Source organism: Fragaria vesca, linkage group LG5, assembly GCF_000184155.1.
Source record: "Fragaria vesca subsp. vesca linkage group LG5, FraVesHawaii_1.0, whole genome shotgun sequence".
Classification (NCBI taxonomy): Eukaryota; Viridiplantae; Streptophyta; class Magnoliopsida; order Rosales; family Rosaceae; genus Fragaria; species Fragaria vesca.
The window spans coordinates 17,205,742-17,226,706 of NC_020495.1; the positions used below are offsets into that span (position 1 = coordinate 17,205,742).

Sequence of the window (20,965 nt, forward strand, 5' to 3'; positions counted from 1 at the left end):
TATTGCCATTTTCTGTTCACCAAGACAAATCAAGGAGTAAGAACAACTGCATACTCTCCTGGTCATGACTTGTGTATCTCTTCCTCTGTCTTGTCTTCATCATCAATACCCTCATCCCAAATCGTTTTATCCTCACACGGACCCGTATGCCCAACTACAAAGTAAATAATACAAGAAATTAACCACACTCATGACAGTGAGAACCAAATAGTAGTAATAATAGTGACCCTGGTTCAGGTTACTTGAGACCCAACTCATTCCCCATTTCATTTATAATTTAAATGATTAAATTAATTCTTTCGACTCAACTAAAATAAAGAATTTATTTTTATTTTTATTTTTTTTGGACTTGAATGAGTTCGATTTGGACTTGAATGCTACTTATATGCATTAAAATTAAAAATCATAGATAGTTTCTCTCACAATATATTTTTTGTTTAAGAAAATATGATTTATTGTGTGTGTCTAAGTCAAAGTAAAATCAGCATAAGATTCAATATCAATGTTGTAATAGGAATATATGTATTTTCCTTATGTATTGTATCATCTATATATAAAGGTTTATTCTATGAAGGAAATACAAGGATATTCTCCCCAAATTCTCTCTCTCAGTATTTTAGAGTTTCGCTGCGTTAGGGTCCTTTGTTTCCCTGTTATTACGTTCGTAGTGGCCGCCGAGTTTGATCTCAACGACATGGCTACCCTCGACGTTGACTGTAATGGTAAGATGAGTTCTCTGTGTTTCATATTGATAATTTAACTATACTCAAATTGAATTAAGGTATACTTGATTGTGTCTAGCACTCTAGCTAGTTCATATATGCATCACCATGGATATTTTAACAATGACTTTGTACGTGTTCGGATTATTAACTTGCAGGCTTGGTCATAAAAACAATCTCGAAGAAACCTCCAAAACACCACACTCTGAAAATTATGTCGTTTTCATCTCTGAAATCTGAGGATAGATTTGAATCTGGGTACTTTGAGGCTGGAGGATACAGTTGGTAATTACTCTATCTTTTCTCTAGATTAGTTCTTAATTAGTGTTTTTTTTTCCTTTTCCAATTCATACAAGTAAATGATTTATATATATGAGTGCGGTATATTAGTATGAAGTCCATGTAGATGGACGTGTTTAGGTTTTAGGGTTTAGAGAAGTTCTGTTGGATTCATAATGGTTAACTAACATGCCAATATACATGTTTCAATGTTCACGGCAGGAAACTAGTGCTCTTTCCAAATGGAAATAAGAAGCGCAATGTGACTGACCACATTTCTCTGTACTTGGAGATGGCTGGAGAGAAACCAATAAGTACTGGCCTGGTGGTAACGGTTGATTACAAGTTGTTTTTGCTCAACCGGCAGAAGGAAACGAAGACCTACCTTGTTCGTGAAGGTATCTTTTAATAATCATTTAAATCATTTAATGTGGATCTATTTCAGCAGTTGTTAAAATTCATATTTGTATATAGTTAACTACATTTCTGGAATCGTTGCTTAATCAGATGCCAATAAAAAGGAGCAAAAGTATTGCTTTTATCGGACAATTGTTGGTGGTTCTGCCGGATTCGATCGGTTTATCTCTCTTGAAGATTTCAATAACGTCTGCAATGGTTACCTGGTTGATGACCAGTGTGAGTTTGGAGCGGAGGTCTTTGTTTCTGAGATGAGAAAAGGCAAAGGAGAGATGGTAGCAATGAATCTCAACACTTATGTACAAGTATGTTTGGAAAGTTATCGACTTCTCAAAGCTAACGGCTGACTATTACTACTCCCCATCTTTCATCGCCGGAGATCAGAAATATTGCAAATGGTATTGACTATTGAGAATTCAAGTATATGTGTGTAGCGGTGTAGCCTCGCAGGTAATCTAATAATAATCAAGAATGTTCTCATGTATGTTTGTTAATGTTGCAGGAAGGTTTCCCTCTATCCCAAGGGAACATCTGCTGGAAAGGGTAGTCATGTTTCTGTTTATTTGCGAATGGATGAAACTGAAAAGCTTCCTACTGGCTCTAAGATACTCGCACAGTTTAAAGTACGCATTCTGGATCAGGTTCATGGCAAACATATTGTCCAAGAAGGTAGAAAAACAATCTGGGCCATATATAGCCAGTTTTGGTCGAGATAAAAACCTAATTCTCTTTTTCTTTCTTCTTTTGCAGCTAAACACTGGTTCAGTGCCCCAAGCTGGGGTTTGGGTTGGCCTGAACTCATTACACAGGAAGCAAATGCAGCATTTCTTAAGAATGACATCTGTGTCATCGAGACGGAAATCATTATTTTAGGAGTTTCTATCCCAGGGATTTCTTGGACGTCGCCATGTTTCATAAGAAGGATAACTGCCTTTTAGAGTGAGAACAACATCGAAGCAAGTTTCTGAAGATAATTGCGTCTTGGAATCATTGAATTTCCATTTTGGTGACCAGCGTCTGGTGTCATTTTAACACATATGAGCTTGTTGAAACTGTTGACATTTCAGAACTATAGTGTTACTTATCATCTTTAGTCTGGCATTGTTAATTATCGAGTCTTATTTTGTGTTTTTGCTGTGGGAGGGGGATTGGAAGGAAATAAATTCACACTTTCCTCTATGCTAAAGTTTTATTTATATGAATGTATGACAGTAACTCAGTGGTATACACAATCATACCAAAATTCAATATTTGCCAAAGTCATTTGCTATCTGGTGTTACATCAAGGGTAACAAATAGTAATCAGGCAGAGAAGAACACAGAGTGCTCTCCAGACTTGGCCATCTCTTTCTCTTTCATGTCTTGATCATCATCACCCTCATCATCCCAAATCTTTTTATCCTCACAACACCCATATGCCCTACAACACAGTAAATAATACAAGAAATTGACCATACTAAAGATAGTAACAACCAAATAGAAGTAATCATAGTGACCCTGGTTGAGGTTACTTGAAACCCAACTCACTCCCCCTTTCTTGGTCACATTGTTCATAACAGTCACTATGAGACTCCCAACCAAACTTCCCATACAAAACCCAAGTGACAGAAGAGCCACAGCAATGCTAGACATGCTCTTTGGGAACTGAGAGTAGTAGAACTCTATCTGCCCTATGGCATTGAAAGCCTCAGCAAGTCCTGTTAGGCAATGCTGTGGCACTAACCACCAAGCAGACATTGTCACCACACCGTGCTTGTTATTTTCAAACCCTTCTTGGATCGCTGTGTTTCTTCTGCACCGCTCCACCTCTGATGCCACAGCCATTGCCAAGCAAGAGAGTACTAGCCCTGTACCTATTCGTTGCTTGAAGCTCAATCCACCAGGCCTCTTCGTGTACTTTGATATCAATGGCACTAGAATTCTGTCATATATTGCCACCCAAATTGTGAGAGTGAGAATTCCAAAGAGGGAGAAGGAAGCTGCTGGCAGTTGAAAATGAGGGAAGAGGTGTCTGTCCATGGTGGTTGCTTGTACTACAGGAATTGAGTGTTGGCTGATGATTACCGCAATCATGATGCCGGTTGACCAAATGGGCAGGACACTGATCAGTACCTTGAGCTCTTCTACTTGTCTAACTGTGCACAAACTCCATTCATCTACGGCTAACCCATCAGGGCCTACGTCCTTCTCACGACTTCTAATCATGCAAGCTTTGTTTAGATACCTGAAAATCCGAATGCATATGATCAACTTTGACCCTAACTTCAATACAAAATTTTGAGCCCAAAGAAAAGAAAATTGATAGTTAAGTATCATCCCATGATTTCACTAACATGATTATGAGTATTTATAGTTATACCTTAGTTTATTGGTTGGGGTAACAAGCTTTGAACCTTTGAGACTGTACCATCCATCAAAGTTCTTTGGGGGCAAATCCAAGTGTCTGTTTTTCCAAGATGCTGCAATCACTTGTACAAATCCAGCAGACAAGTTCTTGTTTGGAGGCACTTTGACATAGAGGAAATATCCAAACAAAAACAGAAAAGTAGACAACAACATGAGTCCTGCTGGAACTCCAAAACCCACAATCCAACCAGCTGAGTCTTGTATGTATACTATGACTGTTACTGCGACCATAACTGAGATTCCTACTGAAGCATAATACCAGTTGAAGAAGCTTCTTAGGATCTTTGCACTCTTCGGGTTTTCGGGTTTGTACAATTGATCTGCACCAAAGGCCAATGAACATGGTTTGATGCCGCCGGATCCAATTGACATGAGACCAAATGCTGAAAACAGTAGCATGAGTTGAGCATAGCTTGGTGGAACACATTTTTCTCCAGATTTCGCATCACAATGGGGTGGCCTTGCTTGTGGAAAAATTGCTGTTAACCATAACAGCACCATTCCCTTCAACAACAAAAATGAGTATTAAATAGTTTCATATAAATAATTACTGTGAAGTGGATTATGAGCAACTAAATCTGCTTACAAGTAAGCTAACAACTGATCCTAAAGCGATAACACGAAACCGGCCGAAGTGAGAATCGGCGAGAAAAGCCCCCATGATAGGAGTAAAGTTCGTTGCAGCTGACCACAAGAACAGAATACATGTTCCGCTGGCCAACTCCATGTTATATTCATGCATCAAATACAAGATCATATTTGCTTGCAGACCAAAGCTTGCAACCTTTTCAAACGTCTCATTTGCTGCACATACGATATTCATACAAAACTTTGATCAATTTTTCGAAAGGAAAACAAAAGTCTTATATATCAAACATTTGAAAACTCTTACATATGATGAAGGGCATGGTTCTAAGGCCACCCAGCTTCCTGCCTGCAACTTCTTCGGTGGTTTTGGCTTTCTCTGAAGAAACCTCCATCATTTCCTCTGCAACCATAGAATTGGTCTGCTGTGATATGATCAAAGAATGTAGCTAATAGAGAGATAAGCATGAACAAACTCATGCATGACGCATTGATGCCAATCATCATTTAGTATTTAACAAGAAAGAAGTATAATACTGGAGCTCTTGTTTTCCTGCCACGGCATCTTTCATAGCTTTTAACAATCTTAATCTATTTTAAAATTTTCTTAATACTCCAAAAAGTAATTTGAGGCTTTGTGGGGAAATTCCAACATTCTTACATAGAATTTATCATCAGGAAAATATATAGAAACTTGGAAAGGCTCTATTATGAAGAGCTGGCCGGGGCTTAAGACCTTCAAAACATATGTCAGATCTTGTATGTCTGCAAGTCTGCAACATAATCCTAGTATCCTAAGAATCACCAACCTCATCCCTTAACCGGTTAAAAGTGAAACAATACAGCTAGACCTCTTTTTTGGGTACATGAACAATAGGAATTTTTGATTAGTTAACTACGATGATTCAATTTTTCTTGATTATGACCTTTAATTACTTGTGAAAAAAACGTACCGCACAATATTTCACTAAATTCTCGAGTCACTAAAAAGTAAAAACATGTTACGTCAAAGTAAAGAATGTGGTGTCATGAAACATTCCGACCTTCTTTCCCTCAACTAGCCGCTCTCCACCATGTCGTGGATGGCACAGCTGACACTCCCATCTTTGGACCTAACCGCAACTTTCATCACAACCTCCTTTGAACTACTATCAACTCCAAACGACAACCGCACTAGGACATCCACATTGCCTGTGTACACACCCGACAGTAGAACCATGTGTGACCTTGAGTTGCCGGCAACCACCTCGGTGCCCTCGCATGGCTGCATTCCGAGGAGGTTGATGGCGGCCGCAACCACTTCACCCAAGCTCTCCCTTTGGTCCACCCGATATTCCTCTACCAGCTCAAAGTCAGGGCCCATCGTTTTCCATGCATGCCTGAAATCTAGTACCTCTTCACCCTTCAACATATAATCGGCAGGAACCACCTCAATGTCATCTAGCTGGTACTCATCTTCTACACCATTATCATCTTCTACTACTTCACCAGCGGTTGGATCAACTTCTGTAACTCTAAACCTCAACATGTTTGAAAATTTTCCTACAGCAGCAGGGACACCTTTCGGCTTCTCAAATTCCGAAAAGGCCTGTCCAGGTGTGTCACCATAGGGAAGAGACTTGATAGGTTTGTATCCAGCTTGAGTGAAGTCCTCTCCTTCGTAAGGATCCACGGCGACCACAACTTTTTCCAGCAAGTGCTCCGGAATGGTGTTGCTGCAGTTATACTCGAACACTATATGCCTATCGAAAATGTGCTTGACAACACTAACTGCATATTCAGTTTCTACCTCTGTCAACTCCACAGGTTCTGAAGATTTGAAAAGATTCCCAAAGTTTGAGAACTCCGGAATAGAGGAAACGGAGACTGTGGTGGATGTAGTTGGCTTTTCAATGTGTGCTTTCTTCTCAGTCTCATTCTCTTTAGGTACAGAAGTAATGTCAAACGGTTCTTCTGAAGCAGATGCCAAATAAGTCCTCAAACTCTTTTCGAGATTGACTAGGGGAACATTTAGAGAGCCAAAGAGGAAGCCCTTCATGTTCTCAACAAGTATAGAGTCATGATCTCCTCCAAGTGTATTGACATAGAGTATCGCCCTGTCTCGAACCTCATCATCACTGTCAAAGAGACATCTTCTTAACAGAATAAGTACTTGTGGCTTCAGTGAATCAACCATGGCACCAAATTTGGCTAATGTGCTCACTGCACTGGCCCGGACACTGGCATTCGCATCAAGATGCACTCGATTATTAATGTACCTTATGTATCTACTTGCATCTGAGGTTCTTGGCCCTTCAATCCCCAAAAGGTGGAGTATCTGAGTGGTAAGGTAGGTGAATTTGAAATTTTCGTCAATGAACTCACAAAGTTGAAGTAAGCCAGTTTCTTTTGCTTCTGGGATATCTCTAATCAGACTAACAATTGAATCAAGAATTGCCTTTTTGTACTCGAACACACCACCTTTTTCTCTAAGATTTTTGCTTAGGAACTCCAACACAGCTCTGTAGTTCCCCGGAAACTTCATACACAATGATCTAATGGCTTCGACAACTACTAATTTGAGTTCATCATCAGCAATCTCGGACATGAAATTAGTTATCTTCTTCACCAAACAGTCCGCAGTTGCTGGATCATTTGTTGTTTTGAGAAGTGTGGTGATTGCAAATGTGGCAATGCTTCTATTCTGTTCAGAAACCATACTCTCCATATCACTGTTGCAGATCATGGCCTTTGGATGTGTCATTGCCACCTTGTTCAGAGTGCGGATGGCAGCAAATTTTAACACCGGCGGCTTAGAAGAGCTTAGAAATAGCTGAAGAGCACTGATAGCTTGAGCCATTAGTACGTTGGTCACACCAGGGAGCTCTGTAATTGCTCTGGCAGCCTCAAACATCACCATCTCTGCTTTGTGCTGCAGGCAACTCTCAAGATAATCATAAAAGGATCTACAACTATCACTTTCTAATTGTCTACTACTTCCAGTTCCAGCGGAGTCACGCAAAACTTGACTAGCATAGCGGATCAACAGGCATTCAGCCATTGGAGAACGGTCGACAGTATTCCCACTTGTCAAGCTGGTAACCATCTTGCTAATAGCAAGAGCATCATGTTGTCGTATACGATGAAGTAAAGCCAGGGCATGGAACTGCACAAGGGATGCCCCTGAGTACTGAGCAGCTTGCTGGACCTCATTAGTCCACCATTTAACAGTCTCCGGATTAGTCTTGAATAGATGGATGCCACTAACTAGAGCTGCACTTGCAACAACTGGATTATTGTCAACAATGGCTTGTTTCAAGTACCTCTCAATCTGTGTAACAAGGGTTCCATCCGCAATCCTACAAAGCACACGAATGGCATTTGCCCTGCGATACATATCATCACTTGCTTTGCTATTCATGTCCTTCATCAGGGAGCTTGTCACAATAAAAACCTCATCAGCACAAGGCAAGAGCTCTTTTATCATAAGATAAACCATTCTCCTCAAACCTTTGTCTGTGGACCGGAAAAGCTTAGTCATGGCAAAGAAAACTTCTGTAGTCTCAATTTTGGTGAACGTTTCGCCCTGGTTCAGTAGATACAAAAGCTTTGTGATAACTTGGTAGCATCTTCTTGAGTCTAGCTGAGCATCATTGAAGAACACCCTAGCTTCTTGAAGAACAGCACCCTTCTCAATCCTCCAAAACAGAGAGTGGCACTCTTCATAGTCTTCGTCTTTCTTTACAAGAGGCTGAGCCGCCATTGTGAACCTGAATATCTCTGGGAAACTGTAACGGAGAACTAATTCTGGTCTTTTGATATGCCTAATGGTCTGATTATATAGAAAGGTCTAGCAAACTTGGAAAAGTAATCACATTCCTTCTAGGAGACCGTTAGGCCCGTTAGGCCCACCAACCTAGAGACCGGGTCAGACCGCCTAGACACGACGCCTGTCGGCCTAGCCCACTTAAGACAGTCCACCATGTCTTTTTTATTTTTTCGTTTTTAAATGATGGGACCCCCAGCCCGTTAGGCCCACCAACCTGGAGACCGCCTAGACACGACACCTGTCGGCCTAGCCCACTTAAGTCCAGTCCACAGTCTCTTTTTTTATTATTTTTTTCCCTCCCTCCCTCCCTTTCAGAAATCTCGGTTCTTTTTACCACGGCCTCCGTTATGTTCACCCGTCTCCGACGAGAAAAACTCAATCCTCTGAAATCGTCCGGCGACGCTTGGACTTCTGGGTACAGACTACAGAGAATGGAAGAAGAAGACTTGGAGAACCTTGAATTGGTTTGAATGTATGGGATCGATGATGAGAAATGGATTGGCTTATCTAACGGATACAAGGAATAGAAAAACTGAAACTGATCGGTGTTCTTCTACTGCTCTACATGAGCAGAACCGATCAGAGAGAGAGAGATTCAGATTGAAATCATGTACTTGAAGATGAACCAGAATTGCAATCTATTCCAGGACTAGGGCATTGGTATTGAACATGTTATATCTTACATTTAATATCAGTATCTGTACACAGCTACAAAAAGCCGAATTACAATGCAATGGTTTACATCTCGTATATATGTTTTTATTTTGATTGAAGCAATATATCTTTTCCTATAAGGCTTTTTAAACAAAGAAAAAAAATTATTGCAAAGAATTTCATCTAATAATCTATTATCTTCAGCTGTTCTTCCTCCCTTATATTGGGTTCCGAATCCTACCAAATCGTCTTAGCTCAATCCCCATGCCTGCAGACCAGTAAAGGATAAATCATCCCACTCATTCTTGTTACTATTCCAATTCATCATCTCAAATGGGAAATCTAGGGTTTCCATAACATTTTCTCTACAGACCCACATCAGTAATCAAGGTTTCATAATGGAAAAAGACTAGAAAACCAATGTATATCTGCTTAGAATATGCCTACAGAATACAGAAATGCATAGTCATGACTCATGAATACTTGTGTGCTTGTTTCCCATGTCATATGCATAAAGTTTCCCACTGATCGAGCCTACATTATTATCTAATTTTTGGTCCAAAAACTCGAAATTTGATGACTGAAATGAGAAGGAAAACATAGTTACCTGGATTCGGCCATCAGAAGTTCCAGTAACCAAAACTTCCTCATTGGCATCAAGAGCCAAGGAAAGAACCTTACAGTTTGTGCCAGTTTGTAGTGTGTCTATTATTTTGTTCTGCTTCTCCCTATCCCAAATTTCCACACATCCCCCTTTACCACCCAAATAGATCAGTTCCGAGCTTAATGTCATTGCCCGCACTTCTAGTGTAGTTGACAGAGACCCAACCAAACTGAAGTTTGCAGCACTCCAAATCTGGACACAAGAAAAATTGAGCACTTCAGTAACCAAAAATGAAAAGATACTTTTGTTAAGATTTTTCTTTTTTCAGGTAGATCTTGTTATGTAAAAAAGAGACAAAAACTCTGCATGTTATTTGTTTTTGTAGGAGGGTACCTTCACTGCTGATCCATCCAACGAAGAACCTGCTGCGTATATCAATCCACTATGATACTGAATGCAATGGATAGGATTTGATTTCCCAAGTAATTTCCGGGAGCCGGTCTGAATGGTACTGAGTGTTCCTGTTACCAAATCAATCTCCTGAAGTTTCACACAAGTGATGACTATCAGTACAATAAGAGAAACAATTATAGCTAGATCACCATGACTTTCAAGAGATGTCTTACCTGAACAGTGCTATCATGGCATCCACAAAATATTTTCCCATTTACCAGAGCAAAGCACTTTACAGATTTGCCCGAATTTAACATTTTGGATCCTCCATTCCATGAGTGAGCCTGGGAAGAGTAACAAGCAGCACATAAGAAACTGTTGCATGCTTTTTCTTGCTTCCAAGGTTGAAATGATTGCATGGATACCAGAAAAAGTAAAGGGAAGTAAAATGATAATAATGTGAAAAGTCATGATCTCCTTTAGTACCTTGATACCATTGCTTTGTGGAATGAAGCATGAAAAGCTATTGGTGACGGCCAGATTATGAACTTGATCCTTCATATCATGAACTTCTACACATTGGATTCCTTCATTGCTTATAGACCAGGCCCTTGTTGTTTTATCTAGTGAACCACTGTATAGAATCTCCTTTGATTGCAAAATTGCCAAGCTAGACACTGCCTTTGTATGTTCTTGAGTTTCTTGGATTAGATGGAGAATGCTACCTTTACCCGTCCAGACCTTCAGAATTCAAAACCAGAATGCCATGAAAAGAAAACTACATGGGGCGAACATTTCTGGAGTAGAATAAAACATATTAAAGATGGATAAAAATAGTTACCTTTATAGTTCCATCTGAATGGCCAGAAAATATTTTATCCTTGAAGCAAACTACTGAAAGAACCTCTCCGTTCTCACTGCAATCTACTTGAACTAATTCTTTATGATCCCACAGCTCCTGTTGTTAAACATACACATTAAATTGACATGGGCCTTCTTTGTAGAACAATTATACACAACAGTGGGATGAAGTGATGAACTTACTGCACTAGAGTCTTGCCCTTCTGAAAACACTTTTAGCATTTGAAACGCCAAGGGAGTGTATCTCTTTAGCTCTCTCAGGCCTTTTACAATATCCCTCCTGCAAGAATTTAATTCTTGCATACCCTCTGAAAATTTAAGAATTGTTAGCTCCTCTCCTGTAAAGTTTTTCCAGGATGATTTTGATTTTAACTTGAGCCTTCAATATGACCTATGCCTTACCGGGATCATGGATGAAGCTGCCCAATGCCAGCAAAGCAAGAGCTTTGTCTTCAGTATCCTTGGCAGACTTAAATATTGATATGAAGCGTTTAATCAAGCACAGCCGAGCTGCTCCCCGTATCCCTGTATCTGGAAGGACATCGAGCATATGTACGAGCCATGTGGCTGACACAAAGCATGCAGAACATAATTCTGAGATTCTGCTCTTCAATCCTTCTGCCAATGCCTCAAAAAGTAGACCAAACTCGTGGCTTGCAAGAACAAATGCCAATTTTCTTTCCCAGTTATCAGCCGCCTTTTCTTCATCCTTTTGACGTCAGCCAGAAAAATGACATTATCAGGATATCAGTCATATGAATTATAATCAGGTGCACAGTATTAGGCAAAGCAGTAAGAAGTAACTGTTCAAAACAAAAGAAGAAGAAGAAGCTCACTAGAGTTTCATCTTCTCCAGAAAAGCTGCTAAGTTGATCCATTCGCACGCGTTGTTTATAAATTTTGTCAATGCCAGCACGTTTTAGAAGGAAGGCCCTAGCAAGAGGCTTTCCGGATGTGGTAAACCTCCCTTGCAGTGACATAATGGTTTCAGCAGCAGCGATTTGGGCAGATGGGAACTCAGTATTTCTGAGACATGAGATGAGAGTGTCCATTGCTTCTTCACGGAATATGCTCATCTTTCTTGGCTCTGCCTATACGCCAACAACTAATCATCAACCAACTAGCCATTTTTGGTAGTTAAATGCAATATCACTACTTGCAATTAAATAAGTGGATGACTTGATCAATTCAAATTGGACAATGGAACAAAGAGAGATTCAAACCAGAAGATCAAGTTGAAGTAGTAGACCAGCCACAACAGGACAATGGTCTTGAGCAGCAGTCTGAAGATAAATAAGGAGGGTGTGCATTGTACTGAAAGGGCCCTCATCCTTTATGATATGCAGGATTTGTTCATTGAATGTCCTCCTGTCTAACACCAAAGTTAAAATCCGTCGTGCTTGCTTGACTTCAAATGTAATAGTAGATTTTAATACACAAAAAGAAGCGCAAGGTATTTTTACCTGTTTAATTTTACTAACTCAGACAAAAAGAGAACTATCTCAAACCGTTCTTCATCCTTTGCACCCGTGAAGCTATCCAAAACAGGAGCTAACTCAGCTTTATCAGCTATTGTGTTCCTGCAGTGCCCATCTTGTTGCATACACCTTAATAAGATACCAATCGCTGCAGTCTTCTCTTCTGCTGATTCAGATTCCAAACTGCTGATTATTCTTTCAAGTGATTTTTCAGAAGTCAAAGAGCTGGCAATCGATTCACTGACACCAACAATATGCCCCAGTAAAACCACTGCAGCTGATTTTGGCTTTAGATACATATTAGGGAAATCATCATTTCTCTTTCTAATAACGGATAAGAGAGAGTCCACCAGGTCCATCTCTACTAGATTAAGAATGCAATGCCTTAACAGATATATCAAGACAACAGCCTCCATCAACCCCTTTTTGAAAAGAGCCACAATACATTCCACATCAGAGTCAACCTGGGTTAGTGTCTGAATCACAGCATTGTCTCTTGAACCCAGCTCAGACAAGAGGAAAACCGTAGCTGTTAGAACTCTAGGATCAACAGAATTGAAAAGAACCTCCACAAAACCATTAATTACTGGAGGTTTTGAGAGCATATTCTGAATGTCCCATTCCACATTTGCTTCCAGCCAGAAGCGCTCAATACGAAGAACAGCCATTTCAGACTCCTTGAGAATTTCTGACATACAAAGATTGGTGATGGCAATTCTCAACTCACTAACTGCACTATCAATTGCAGCTTGGCTTATGACACTGACAGGAGAAGTTGATGGCATTATGGATTTCACCATTGGCTCAATCTGCGGGCTTGGATTATCGGATGGGCTGAAGACTATACCAGGGTTCTGCTCTTGCCAACTTGCAATCAGACGTTTGAGGACATAGTTGGTCTTAGGCAGTTGGGTACTTTGCAAGTTCTGGCGTGTAATTGGGCAGGTTGAATTTCCTCTATCAAGCCATTCTTGGATGGCTTTTCGCTCGTATGTCTGACCAGTCTCAAGTGTCACTGGATCATCAAAAAGGGTACTAGTTATGGGACACACAAAGTCCTTAGGAGGTGTAAACTTTCCACTACTAGATTGGTTTTCAGAATCTGCCATGAGCCGGTTTGGAGATGAACTATATAGAACGACAAGAATCCAAATATTACCAATTGAAATAAAGAATGTAAAGCTAATGCCAAAAGCAGTAATGGGTGATTTTGGCTAATCAATATCAGAATGAGATAGGCTGTCACATAGACACATACCGACTTGATTCTGCGGAAATGGGTTGCTTTAGCTTTTGGATTTGATTCTGTCCAGAATCAAACAATTCCATTCTTGTGTTGTTTTCCTACAAGGCTCAAGATACAGCATTAGAAACCAAAAAAAGTTGCATAGTTATATCAGGCCAGCTGTTAAAGTTCTTTCATTTCTTGTTAGTATCGATTCACTCACCTCAATTTCTGCTTCGGAATCCAAAGAAGAATCCAGAGAATGCTCCTCTAATGAAGACTCTTCCAGCTCAGAATCGGAATTTACACGTGGCCTTCTTCCCAACATCCATGAAGGTTTGTGGCCAGTGATGATATTATCAAGTGCAACTCTTTGAGGATACAACGGGGGAGACCTGGGTCTTCTTACACTGCTGCCCGTGCTGAACGATTCAACTGAATTTTCTGCTTCAGCCCATATTGGCTGCGGATTTTAAAAAGCAAAAAATGAATGGAATTCAGATAAATGTCAAACTGTTGATAATGACAACTTGACCAAAACTTTGCAAGACATTCTTTCCTGAACTACTTTGGAAAACCCCGTACCAGAAAAATAGCTCATGGCTCAAATGATCCAACTAACACACACAAGAAGATAGACGAAATCATTTTAAAGAAACTTATGTGGTTAACTTCTATGTAAGAATCAGTCATCAACATATCTTATATGATTTCTTTTTCTTTAAAGCAGCCTACGTAGTACACCTAGATGCATACAATTATTGAATGGGACAATTTCAATTAGGTACAATGCATTATAAACACTGTGGGTACAACCTTGGGAGTTGGGTGTGTGACAAAAACAATTAGTCCTAATGATCATCAAATGATTATTAATAATGTTTCTACAATAAGACAAATCTTGTTTTTGTCTTGAACCACTATTGCAACAATGTGGCTTGTTGCTTTCTGAGGGTCTGAAACAATGCGCAAATTCCCCAGCAGGTAAACTCAACAACTATTGCAGTGAAAATGAAAGGGTTAAAATCATAGTCATTTATTTTCAAATGCTTTCAATCTTAGTCATAGATCACACACTCCATCAGTAATGTTAAAAATCACCTATGAATTGCAGATGCAAGGGATCCGTTCAAGGTGGGTAAGCTTTTCGTAGGAATAGCCAAACCAACTAACTTCACAAGATGCAGCAAAATAAAGTTTCAGTAGTAACACATGAATCAAAACTCAACCATAAAATGAAAGACTAAAAAAGATTTTGACCCAAATAACACATAATTAGTAGAAAACCACACATAGTTGCTCCTCAGTAACTTGAGTAAAAAAAGATAGTAAATTCTAAGACCCAGTTCATATGCAAGACAAAGCAAAAGACCAAAACCCAGAACAACAAATCAGAAAAAGTTGTCATCTCAATAAAATAACTAAGAACTTTGAGAGAGTAAGAATTGATTTACATTGTACCGTCCGTTTCCAAATCCGGCGTCATCTTCACCGGTACTACTACTCCGATCATCATACCGGAATTCATCACTACTCAATTCCAACACCGCAGCCGGCGGCTCAATCACTCTCCCACCGTCTTTATTCTCCAAAACCTCCCTGAAATACTCACTAAAAACCCTACAATTCTCATCCAAAACCCTCTCGTAGCTGCTCTCCAGCTCCTTCAGCCCCACCGTCTGAACCCCGCTCATCTTCGACAGCGAATTCGACCCCGGGAAAAACGCCGCCGACATGTCGTTGATCGAAACGTCGTCGTTTTCGTAGCTCACGTTTGGGGACATCGCCGGCAGGATCTGCGACCGGCGGCGGTTGTACCATTGCAGCACCGGGAGGAGGTGGACGAGGAAGAGCTCCTCGAACAGCACCGGCGCCACCTCCGTCCGGGCGAGCGCCGGCTCGGTTTTGAAGATCTCGAGGATGCAGATGGCGGCGTCGATCGAGCGGCGGCAGAGGCCGTAGATGAGGGAGAGGAGGAGAGAGGCGAAGGGGCTTTTCGGCCCGGAGAGGAGGAGCTTCTCGCAGAGGCGGAGGGAGGAGGTCCGGACTGCGGCGCTCTCGGCGGCGATGGCGTTTTCTAGGGTTTCGGCGGCGAGGTTGAGGGGCTTGAGCTTTGCTTGGTTGGAGTACTGCGACGGCGGCAGCCTGCGGCGGAGCGTGGAGAGGAGGTGGCTGCGGAGGTCCGATTGCGAAAGGGTTTCGGAGACGAACGCGGCCGTGTGGATGAGAATCTGCGACGAACTAGTATTAGTGGTCATGGTTGTGGTCATCACTCATCACTCTCTTTCAATTTCAATTTCAATTTTTTTGGGGAGGGTTTCCAATTTGGGGGTTAGCTGCTTTTTAACGGAAAACAAAATCTGGCGGGAAGAATCTCGTAGACGGCGTCTAGGGGCAAAACGGTCATTTCGACATGCGTTTTCAACGGTTTGTGAAAATCTCACAGCAAATGTAACCCATTTTAAGCACAAGAAGAAGAGGTCTATGGTTTTGATATTATAGGCCGCCCCGGCCGGCTTGACTGCTTAGCTGATTCTCAATCTCAATCAATCAATTCACTAGAGGGTAAATATATTCTATTATGGCTTATATTGATCTTGATATTGGTCATTCTTGTTCTTCCATTTGGCATTGGTTGTTGTTTGATGAAGAATAATAAAATGTAGGTGACCAAGAGTTACGCGGCCAAATTTCGGCTACAGTCTGCAGACTGCAGTGTTTCGACGGCGAAAGTTAGTAGGAATGTGTGTCACTAAGTTTAAGATGTAATGCTAATTTGTAAGAGAGCAACATTCATTGGTTTCATAGATTAGTGAGGCTCAAAGGCTAGCTGTCATTGTGCAAAGTTCGTTTCTTTGTTACTGCGAGACTGCAGCAGATAGGTTGCGATAAAATATTGTCTCGAAAAGATGCTTGAACAAATTGAATTTTGGATACGAGTATTGATTGCTTGATGAATGATGATACAGAAGAAAAATCAGTGGAGCTATATATCATGTTTTGGCGAAACTAGGGAGACAACAAGGAAATGAATTTGAGCACTACGGTGACTGCATTTTGAGCTGCCAATGATGCGAAAGTAGAGGCTTCATTCGAGACAGAAGAGCCTCCACCGGCCAAATCTGATAGCGCCCTAATGACAATGAAGGGTTTCTTTTGCTGTTTGCACACCAGAGCTACTGCGGCACTTTCCATGTCAATTGCAGTTGCATTAAACTTGGTGTTCAAGAATTGTCTATATGCTCTATTGTCGACAAACACATTGGCACTGATCCCCCTTTCCACTCTCATTATTATTGGTGTTCTTGGTAAACAAGTTGTATTCACACAGCTCTCTAACTTCAAATCCTGTGAATTGAATACCAAAATGAATTAGAAACAAAATTACATCAACATATACATAGATGAGAGAACCTTGTGCGACTAAGTACTTACCAAAAGTTGTTGAGCAAGTGCAAAATATTTTCTGTTTACAGGGACCCAAAATGCGTGCTGCCGAACTTCAGGAGTGCCAAAAACTGGGAAGATCTCTTCCGGTTGGTACCACGCATTGTTCAGAGAATTTTCGACAGTTTTGTTGTTGTAATCGGAAAATTTTATGTAACCAACATCCCTAGTGTAGTCTCCGAATGGCTCCAAGGATAACAAATCATCAGGACCATCCCCAAACCTCTGCATACATTCAATTGACAAAGGCATATTGATGATATGAAAGTTAACTAACCTGATTGAGAATATGTAAAACTTCCTTGATCAAAATTGAAAATATGCTGTACCTGCCAATTCCAAAGGCCTGTATGAGCCCAATACTGAGGGATAGTGACATCTCCGATTTGAAGTTGAGGATCTGCGTTCCCTGCAATTCCATAGTGCACAACCCCTTTCACCTTGAATAGGCTTAGCAATAATTGAGTTGTTACACCTGCATTAAGCTATTCAAAGGTATTTGCACCAGTTATGCTCGATACATAATATCTCGTTGACCATGAAACTAAAGTAATTAAACCCTAGTTAAGGTTCTGCATAAACATACCATGCTCAACCCTGTCATAGTTATAACAACACTCTGATTATCCAACCTACCGAATCGAAACCTTCTTCCTGTAAAATTCGATCAGTAAAGAATTATCGATTCAAGTCATACCAATATGAAGCTTGATGCAATATATATGAACTTTGATGGTGAACAGTGTAAAATATATATGGTACCTGAAAAATCCAAAGTGGGAAGCTTCTGATCAGCCACAAAGCTTGCAGATTCAAGAAGAGGGGTGAGCTCAAAGGAATTAGGTACTACAATACCCAAGTATGGGCCTTTCTTATTCATCATATCAATCTTTTTCATGGTACTTTGGGAAACTGCACCATCAACTGTTCTAGTGCTAATCCCCAACACCAATACAAAGAAAACCGCAAACACCATCTCCATATCTCTCCCTATCTCCCTCTAATCAATCCCCAAAAGCTGATGATCTACCTTGCAGACTACCACATTTATATACAATGGTTTGATAAAGATCCAGATATGTGAAAGCTAGATTACTCAAAGACTTCAATTTTCACAATATAGAAAATGAAGGTATCAAGGGTTGAAGATTCTTAGTTAGCATTTTGTATATGTAGAAGGGTCAAACGAATCAATCTCATGGTACCTAGTTTGTTATAATCAATGAGAAGTCAAAACATAGGGATGGCCACAAAATTGGTTTAAAATTTGATACATTACATTTATTTAAAACTCTGTTCGAATGGCCTAACTAGCTATCATTTAGATTATATCAAAGTGAAATTCCCATTCTTTGAGTCCTTGGTCTATTCTCAAAAAAAAAAAAAAAANAAAAAAAAAATCTAATTAACTAAATTAACCTTCGATTTTTTTTTTTATCACATATTACAACTTCGTGAGTTAAAGTCATAATCTCTTATTTACTAAGAGAAGACTATGTCGCTAGACCAAATAATACTGGGCTTAAACCTCGAATTGAAACAACCTATTTTCATGTATTATACATATAGGACTAGGAGTTAGAGATAGTTCTCAATCTTAGTATGAACACGATGGTCTAAATCGTGAAGACTAGATTAACGTATACTTGTTGAGATCAACTGGTTTGATTATTGGAAGAAACCTTTGAATTTTCCTTTTAAAGACGAGCTAAATGCTTTGCTTGAAGAAAACGACCTCTTTGTGTTCTCTTCCAAGCATATGCATGTAGGAAAGAAATTACGTTACGTTACGTTTCGATTCATGGGGTTTGAATATGCTGCAATTTTAATCTAAATAAACAACTTGGTTCATATATAACTCATAACTCATAACTCAACCGATTGGAGTTTTGAGTGTTGGACTCACTTGGGACTTTGGAAAAATCAATCCAAGGATGGGCTCGGGATGGGTCCATCTTGACCATAGCCAGCCCAATCAACTTTGCATGAAGTCCTAAATTTGTTTACAGATAAAAAGATTATATTGATGTGATGCTATTACGGGTTACGGTTTGTTTCACTTATGTCTTAAGTTGAATATAAACTTTATTATCGATAAATTATAGATTTGATTCCAAGAACTGAATATAAAAATCAATGTTTTTAACCTCAATCTTAATACTAATTACATGTTACTACTAACTACTTGCAGGTAAACTTCATTTTGTTCTATAAATTACTTGGTTGGTAAATTGTGTAATGCAAACAAGTTACTAAGTCTTGCATGTCATCAATCCATGATGATTTGGCGATGTTCCACACCACATTTTGATGGGTGACACGACTCAAATCATGGAACATTTCATAGAATTATTGTTGATTGAATTGACTATGGATCACATGTTGGGATAGATATGGCCTATGAGGGTTATTTTTTTATACCTTTTTTTTATTCAGTTAAACAACTCAGACACTACAACGAGTCTATGAGTCGAACTCACAACCTCCCACATATAAATGGAGACTTATATCAGTAGACTAAATGGTACTGGGTTGTTTTATACCTTTTTTATAAATGTATTTTTATAACCATAAAAAGTAAAAGACTCTTGGAATGACTTTACCCCTGGCCAATCCCTTTAATAGATTGTACACCAAAATAATGCACATGGAATCGTATCAATATATTCTTGAAGAATTTTTGTCATGTCTATATCCTATCCCAATTAATGCATTTGGTGCTGTAATTTCAGTTTGAGACAAAGAAAGAAAAAGAGTTCTCGACTAATATAAGAATATTGGATTAGTTTTCTGAATATCAGCATTATATGAGGATCATTTTTGTGATTCATTTTTGTCGCACTCTGACAAGACAAACAAGACATCTTGATGACGTGACGTTATAGCTAATAACAAATAACAATAGGAGAATATTCAAATAATCATAGAAATCACGAAAGAGAACACAATTTGATCGAGTTGAGTTTCTAGTGCTCAACACGATTCAAATTAATCAATGCTGCTCTGTGATCAACAATATTTGAAATAATGATCACACTCGTTCTACTAGTTAATACTGAATTTACATGAACAGCTAGGATTGAAGCAAAGATGGAAGGTACGTAGATAAATAAAACTTAATTGATCAGGGAGTTTAACAACTTCCTAGTCCCAAATTAAAACCAAGCTAGCTATCACACAAGCATATATGCATAAAATTGATAGATATTGTATAGCATCATGAGCAATCAGCCTTTGGGTTTTAGCAGAGTGACTGCTCATGATGTTATATCATTCACTTCCATGAAGCTCCATATATTCGATCGATCGCGATCTCTTCACTATTTGTGTATACATGCGTGTGTGCTGCTTATGCCACCCCTTCCACATTGCTTTACTGGAAACCGCCGCCGAGAGCGGCCGGAGCCCAATAATCTGCTCCATTGTCGCTTCCGACTTGCAGGGTACAAGAAACCGGAACCAAACACAAACCCCTACTCCTCAGGTCCTTCTTTGGCTCTTGATAAGCATCCTGAGAAATTTTAAACCAAAAGATAAAGGAGCTTGATTAATTATAAGTCCATCGACCAAAATGTTCTTCAAGTTGCTTATTAGCCAACTCACCCAGACCTAATTATAATTTATCGCAACAATGGTGGTGTGAGTGACAACATAACGAAGATGTATTTACCTGCTCGGAGTTAACTCCTTTCATCTTCATGCAGTTGTCATTCAGCAGCTATATATAGTCAAAACAATGATACAGAAGCATTAGGATTGATCCAGTTCATTCTACTCATTAACATCATGCGCATGCGTCACTTTCTCTAATTTACACTTATCGATCGTAGGTACTCAATGATCTTTTTACTTGCTTAAGATGAGCAATATATAACTTGTACTCTGGGAAGCTAAGAAAATGTAAGTATTACCTGCCCAGGATCTTCGGGAAACATACAGTTCCTCTCACCATGAACCTAATTAACCAGAGAAAAGTCCAATAAGGGTTAATTAATCGAAATCAGTAACTAATAATATAGACTAAACTAATACACTTGCGACTTGCGAGAGAGAGAGAGAGAGAGAGGGAGGGGGGAGGGGGGAGGG

The 20,965-nt window shown here is 39.7% G+C and overlaps 6 protein-coding genes across 6 annotated transcripts in view; 1 reads left to right on the forward strand and 5 right to left on the reverse strand.

The window, feature by feature from the left end:
- Positions 1 to 694: 694 nt before the first annotated feature.
- Positions 695 to 2,291, forward strand: LOC101301879. The gene is made up of 7 exons (XM_004301501.1): positions 695 to 722; positions 881 to 1,007; positions 1,224 to 1,399; positions 1,509 to 1,637; positions 1,738 to 1,816; positions 1,921 to 2,059; positions 2,169 to 2,291. Exons 1-7 carry the CDS (start codon positions 695 to 697, stop codon positions 2,289 to 2,291), a joined length of 801 nt encoding a protein of 266 aa, XP_004301549.1.
- Positions 2,292 to 2,720: 429 nt separating this feature from the next.
- On the reverse strand, positions 2,721 to 4,804 carry LOC101302172 (probable peptide/nitrate transporter At3g16180-like). The gene is made up of 4 exons (XM_004301502.1): positions 4,717 to 4,804; positions 4,411 to 4,628; positions 3,778 to 4,328; positions 2,721 to 3,642 (listed from the first exon to the last, which is right to left on the reverse strand). Exons 1-4 carry the CDS (start codon positions 4,802 to 4,804, stop codon positions 2,721 to 2,723), a joined length of 1,779 nt encoding a protein of 592 aa, XP_004301550.1.
- A 662-nt stretch (positions 4,805 to 5,466) lies between these two features.
- LOC101302463 (coatomer subunit gamma-like) lies at positions 5,467 to 8,151 on the reverse strand. The gene has a single exon (XM_004301503.1). The coding sequence runs from the start codon at positions 8,149 to 8,151 to the stop codon at positions 5,467 to 5,469; it is 2,685 nt and encodes an 894-aa protein (XP_004301551.1).
- A 725-nt stretch (positions 8,152 to 8,876) lies between these two features.
- On the reverse strand, positions 8,877 to 15,690 carry LOC101301973 (putative E3 ubiquitin-protein ligase LIN-like). Its single transcript, XM_004299943.1, is given in 13 exon segments — positions 8,877 to 9,139; positions 9,479 to 9,727; positions 9,869 to 10,015; positions 10,102 to 10,212; positions 10,355 to 10,609; positions 10,710 to 10,826; positions 10,913 to 11,037; positions 11,544 to 11,820; positions 11,953 to 12,097; positions 12,193 to 13,421; positions 13,570 to 13,647; positions 13,650 to 13,895; positions 14,887 to 15,690. Coding segments are annotated over 13 exon segments (3,801 nt in total). The 3' UTR covers positions 8,877 to 9,121.
- Positions 15,691 to 16,345: 655 nt separating this feature from the next.
- On the reverse strand, positions 16,346 to 18,117 carry LOC101302267 (bark storage protein A-like). Its single transcript, XM_004299944.1, has 5 exons — positions 17,642 to 18,117; positions 17,466 to 17,533; positions 17,209 to 17,364; positions 16,868 to 17,104; positions 16,346 to 16,780 (listed from the first exon to the last, which is right to left on the reverse strand). Exons 1-5 carry the CDS (start codon positions 17,859 to 17,861, stop codon positions 16,442 to 16,444), a joined length of 1,020 nt encoding a protein of 339 aa, XP_004299992.1. The 5' UTR covers positions 17,862 to 18,117; the 3' UTR covers positions 16,346 to 16,441.
- A 1,762-nt stretch (positions 18,118 to 19,879) lies between these two features.
- The window catches only part of LOC101302559 (transcription factor bHLH68-like), a 3,828-nt gene continuing 2,742 nt past the window's right edge, over positions 19,880 to 20,965 (reverse strand). Inside the window, exons 7-9 of the mRNA XM_004299945.1 lie at positions 20,791 to 20,835; positions 20,550 to 20,597; positions 19,880 to 20,390 (exon numbers count right to left, since the gene is read on the reverse strand). Coding sequence (XP_004299993.1) covers positions 20,253 to 20,390; positions 20,550 to 20,597; positions 20,791 to 20,835 — 231 coding nt within the window. The 3' untranslated portion in view covers positions 19,880 to 20,252. The remainder of the gene's footprint in view (positions 20,391 to 20,549; positions 20,598 to 20,790; positions 20,836 to 20,965) is intronic.

What these genes read in the sequence shown, in the direction of transcription:
- LOC101301879 (XM_004301501.1), top strand. Translation starts at nt 695, where the DNA reads ATGGCTACCCTCGACGTTGACTGTAATG. An exon ending in GAGGCTGGAGGATACAGTTG is followed by an intron (nt 1,008 to 1,223) that starts GTAATTACTCTA and finishes TGTTCACGGCAG; the next exon opens with GAAACTAGTGCTCTTTCCAA. An exon ending in TTACCTGGTTGATGACCAGT is followed by an intron (nt 1,638 to 1,737) that starts GTGAGTTTGGAG and finishes ATGTTTGGAAAG; the next exon opens with TTATCGACTTCTCAAAGCTA.
- LOC101302172 (XM_004301502.1), bottom strand. Translation starts at nt 4,804, where the DNA reads ATGGAGGTTTCTTCAGAGAAAGCCAAAACCACCGAAGAAGTTGCAGGC. An exon ending in GATCAGTTGTTAGCTTACTT is followed by an intron (nt 4,329 to 4,410) that starts GTAAGCAGATTT and finishes TTGTTGTTGAAG; the next exon opens with GGAATGGTGCTGTTATGGTT. An exon ending in ACCCCAACCAATAAACTAAG is followed by an intron (nt 3,643 to 3,777) that starts GTATAACTATAA and finishes TCGGATTTTCAG; the next exon opens with GTATCTAAACAAAGCTTGCA.
- LOC101302463 (XM_004301503.1), bottom strand. Translation starts at nt 8,151, where the DNA reads ATGGCGGCTCAGCCTCTTGTAAAGAAAGACGAAGACTATGAAGAGTGC.
- LOC101302267 (XM_004299944.1), bottom strand. Translation starts at nt 17,861, where the DNA reads ATGGAGATGGTGTTTGCGGTTTTCTTTGTATTGGTGTTGGGGATTAGC. An exon ending in TCCCACTTTGGATTTTTCAG is followed by an intron (nt 17,534 to 17,641) that starts GTACCATATATA and finishes CGAATTTTACAG; the next exon opens with GAAGAAGGTTTCGATTCGGT. An exon ending in CACTTGCTCAACAACTTTTG is followed by an intron (nt 16,781 to 16,867) that starts GTAAGTACTTAG and finishes TTCAATTCACAG; the next exon opens with GATTTGAAGTTAGAGAGCTG.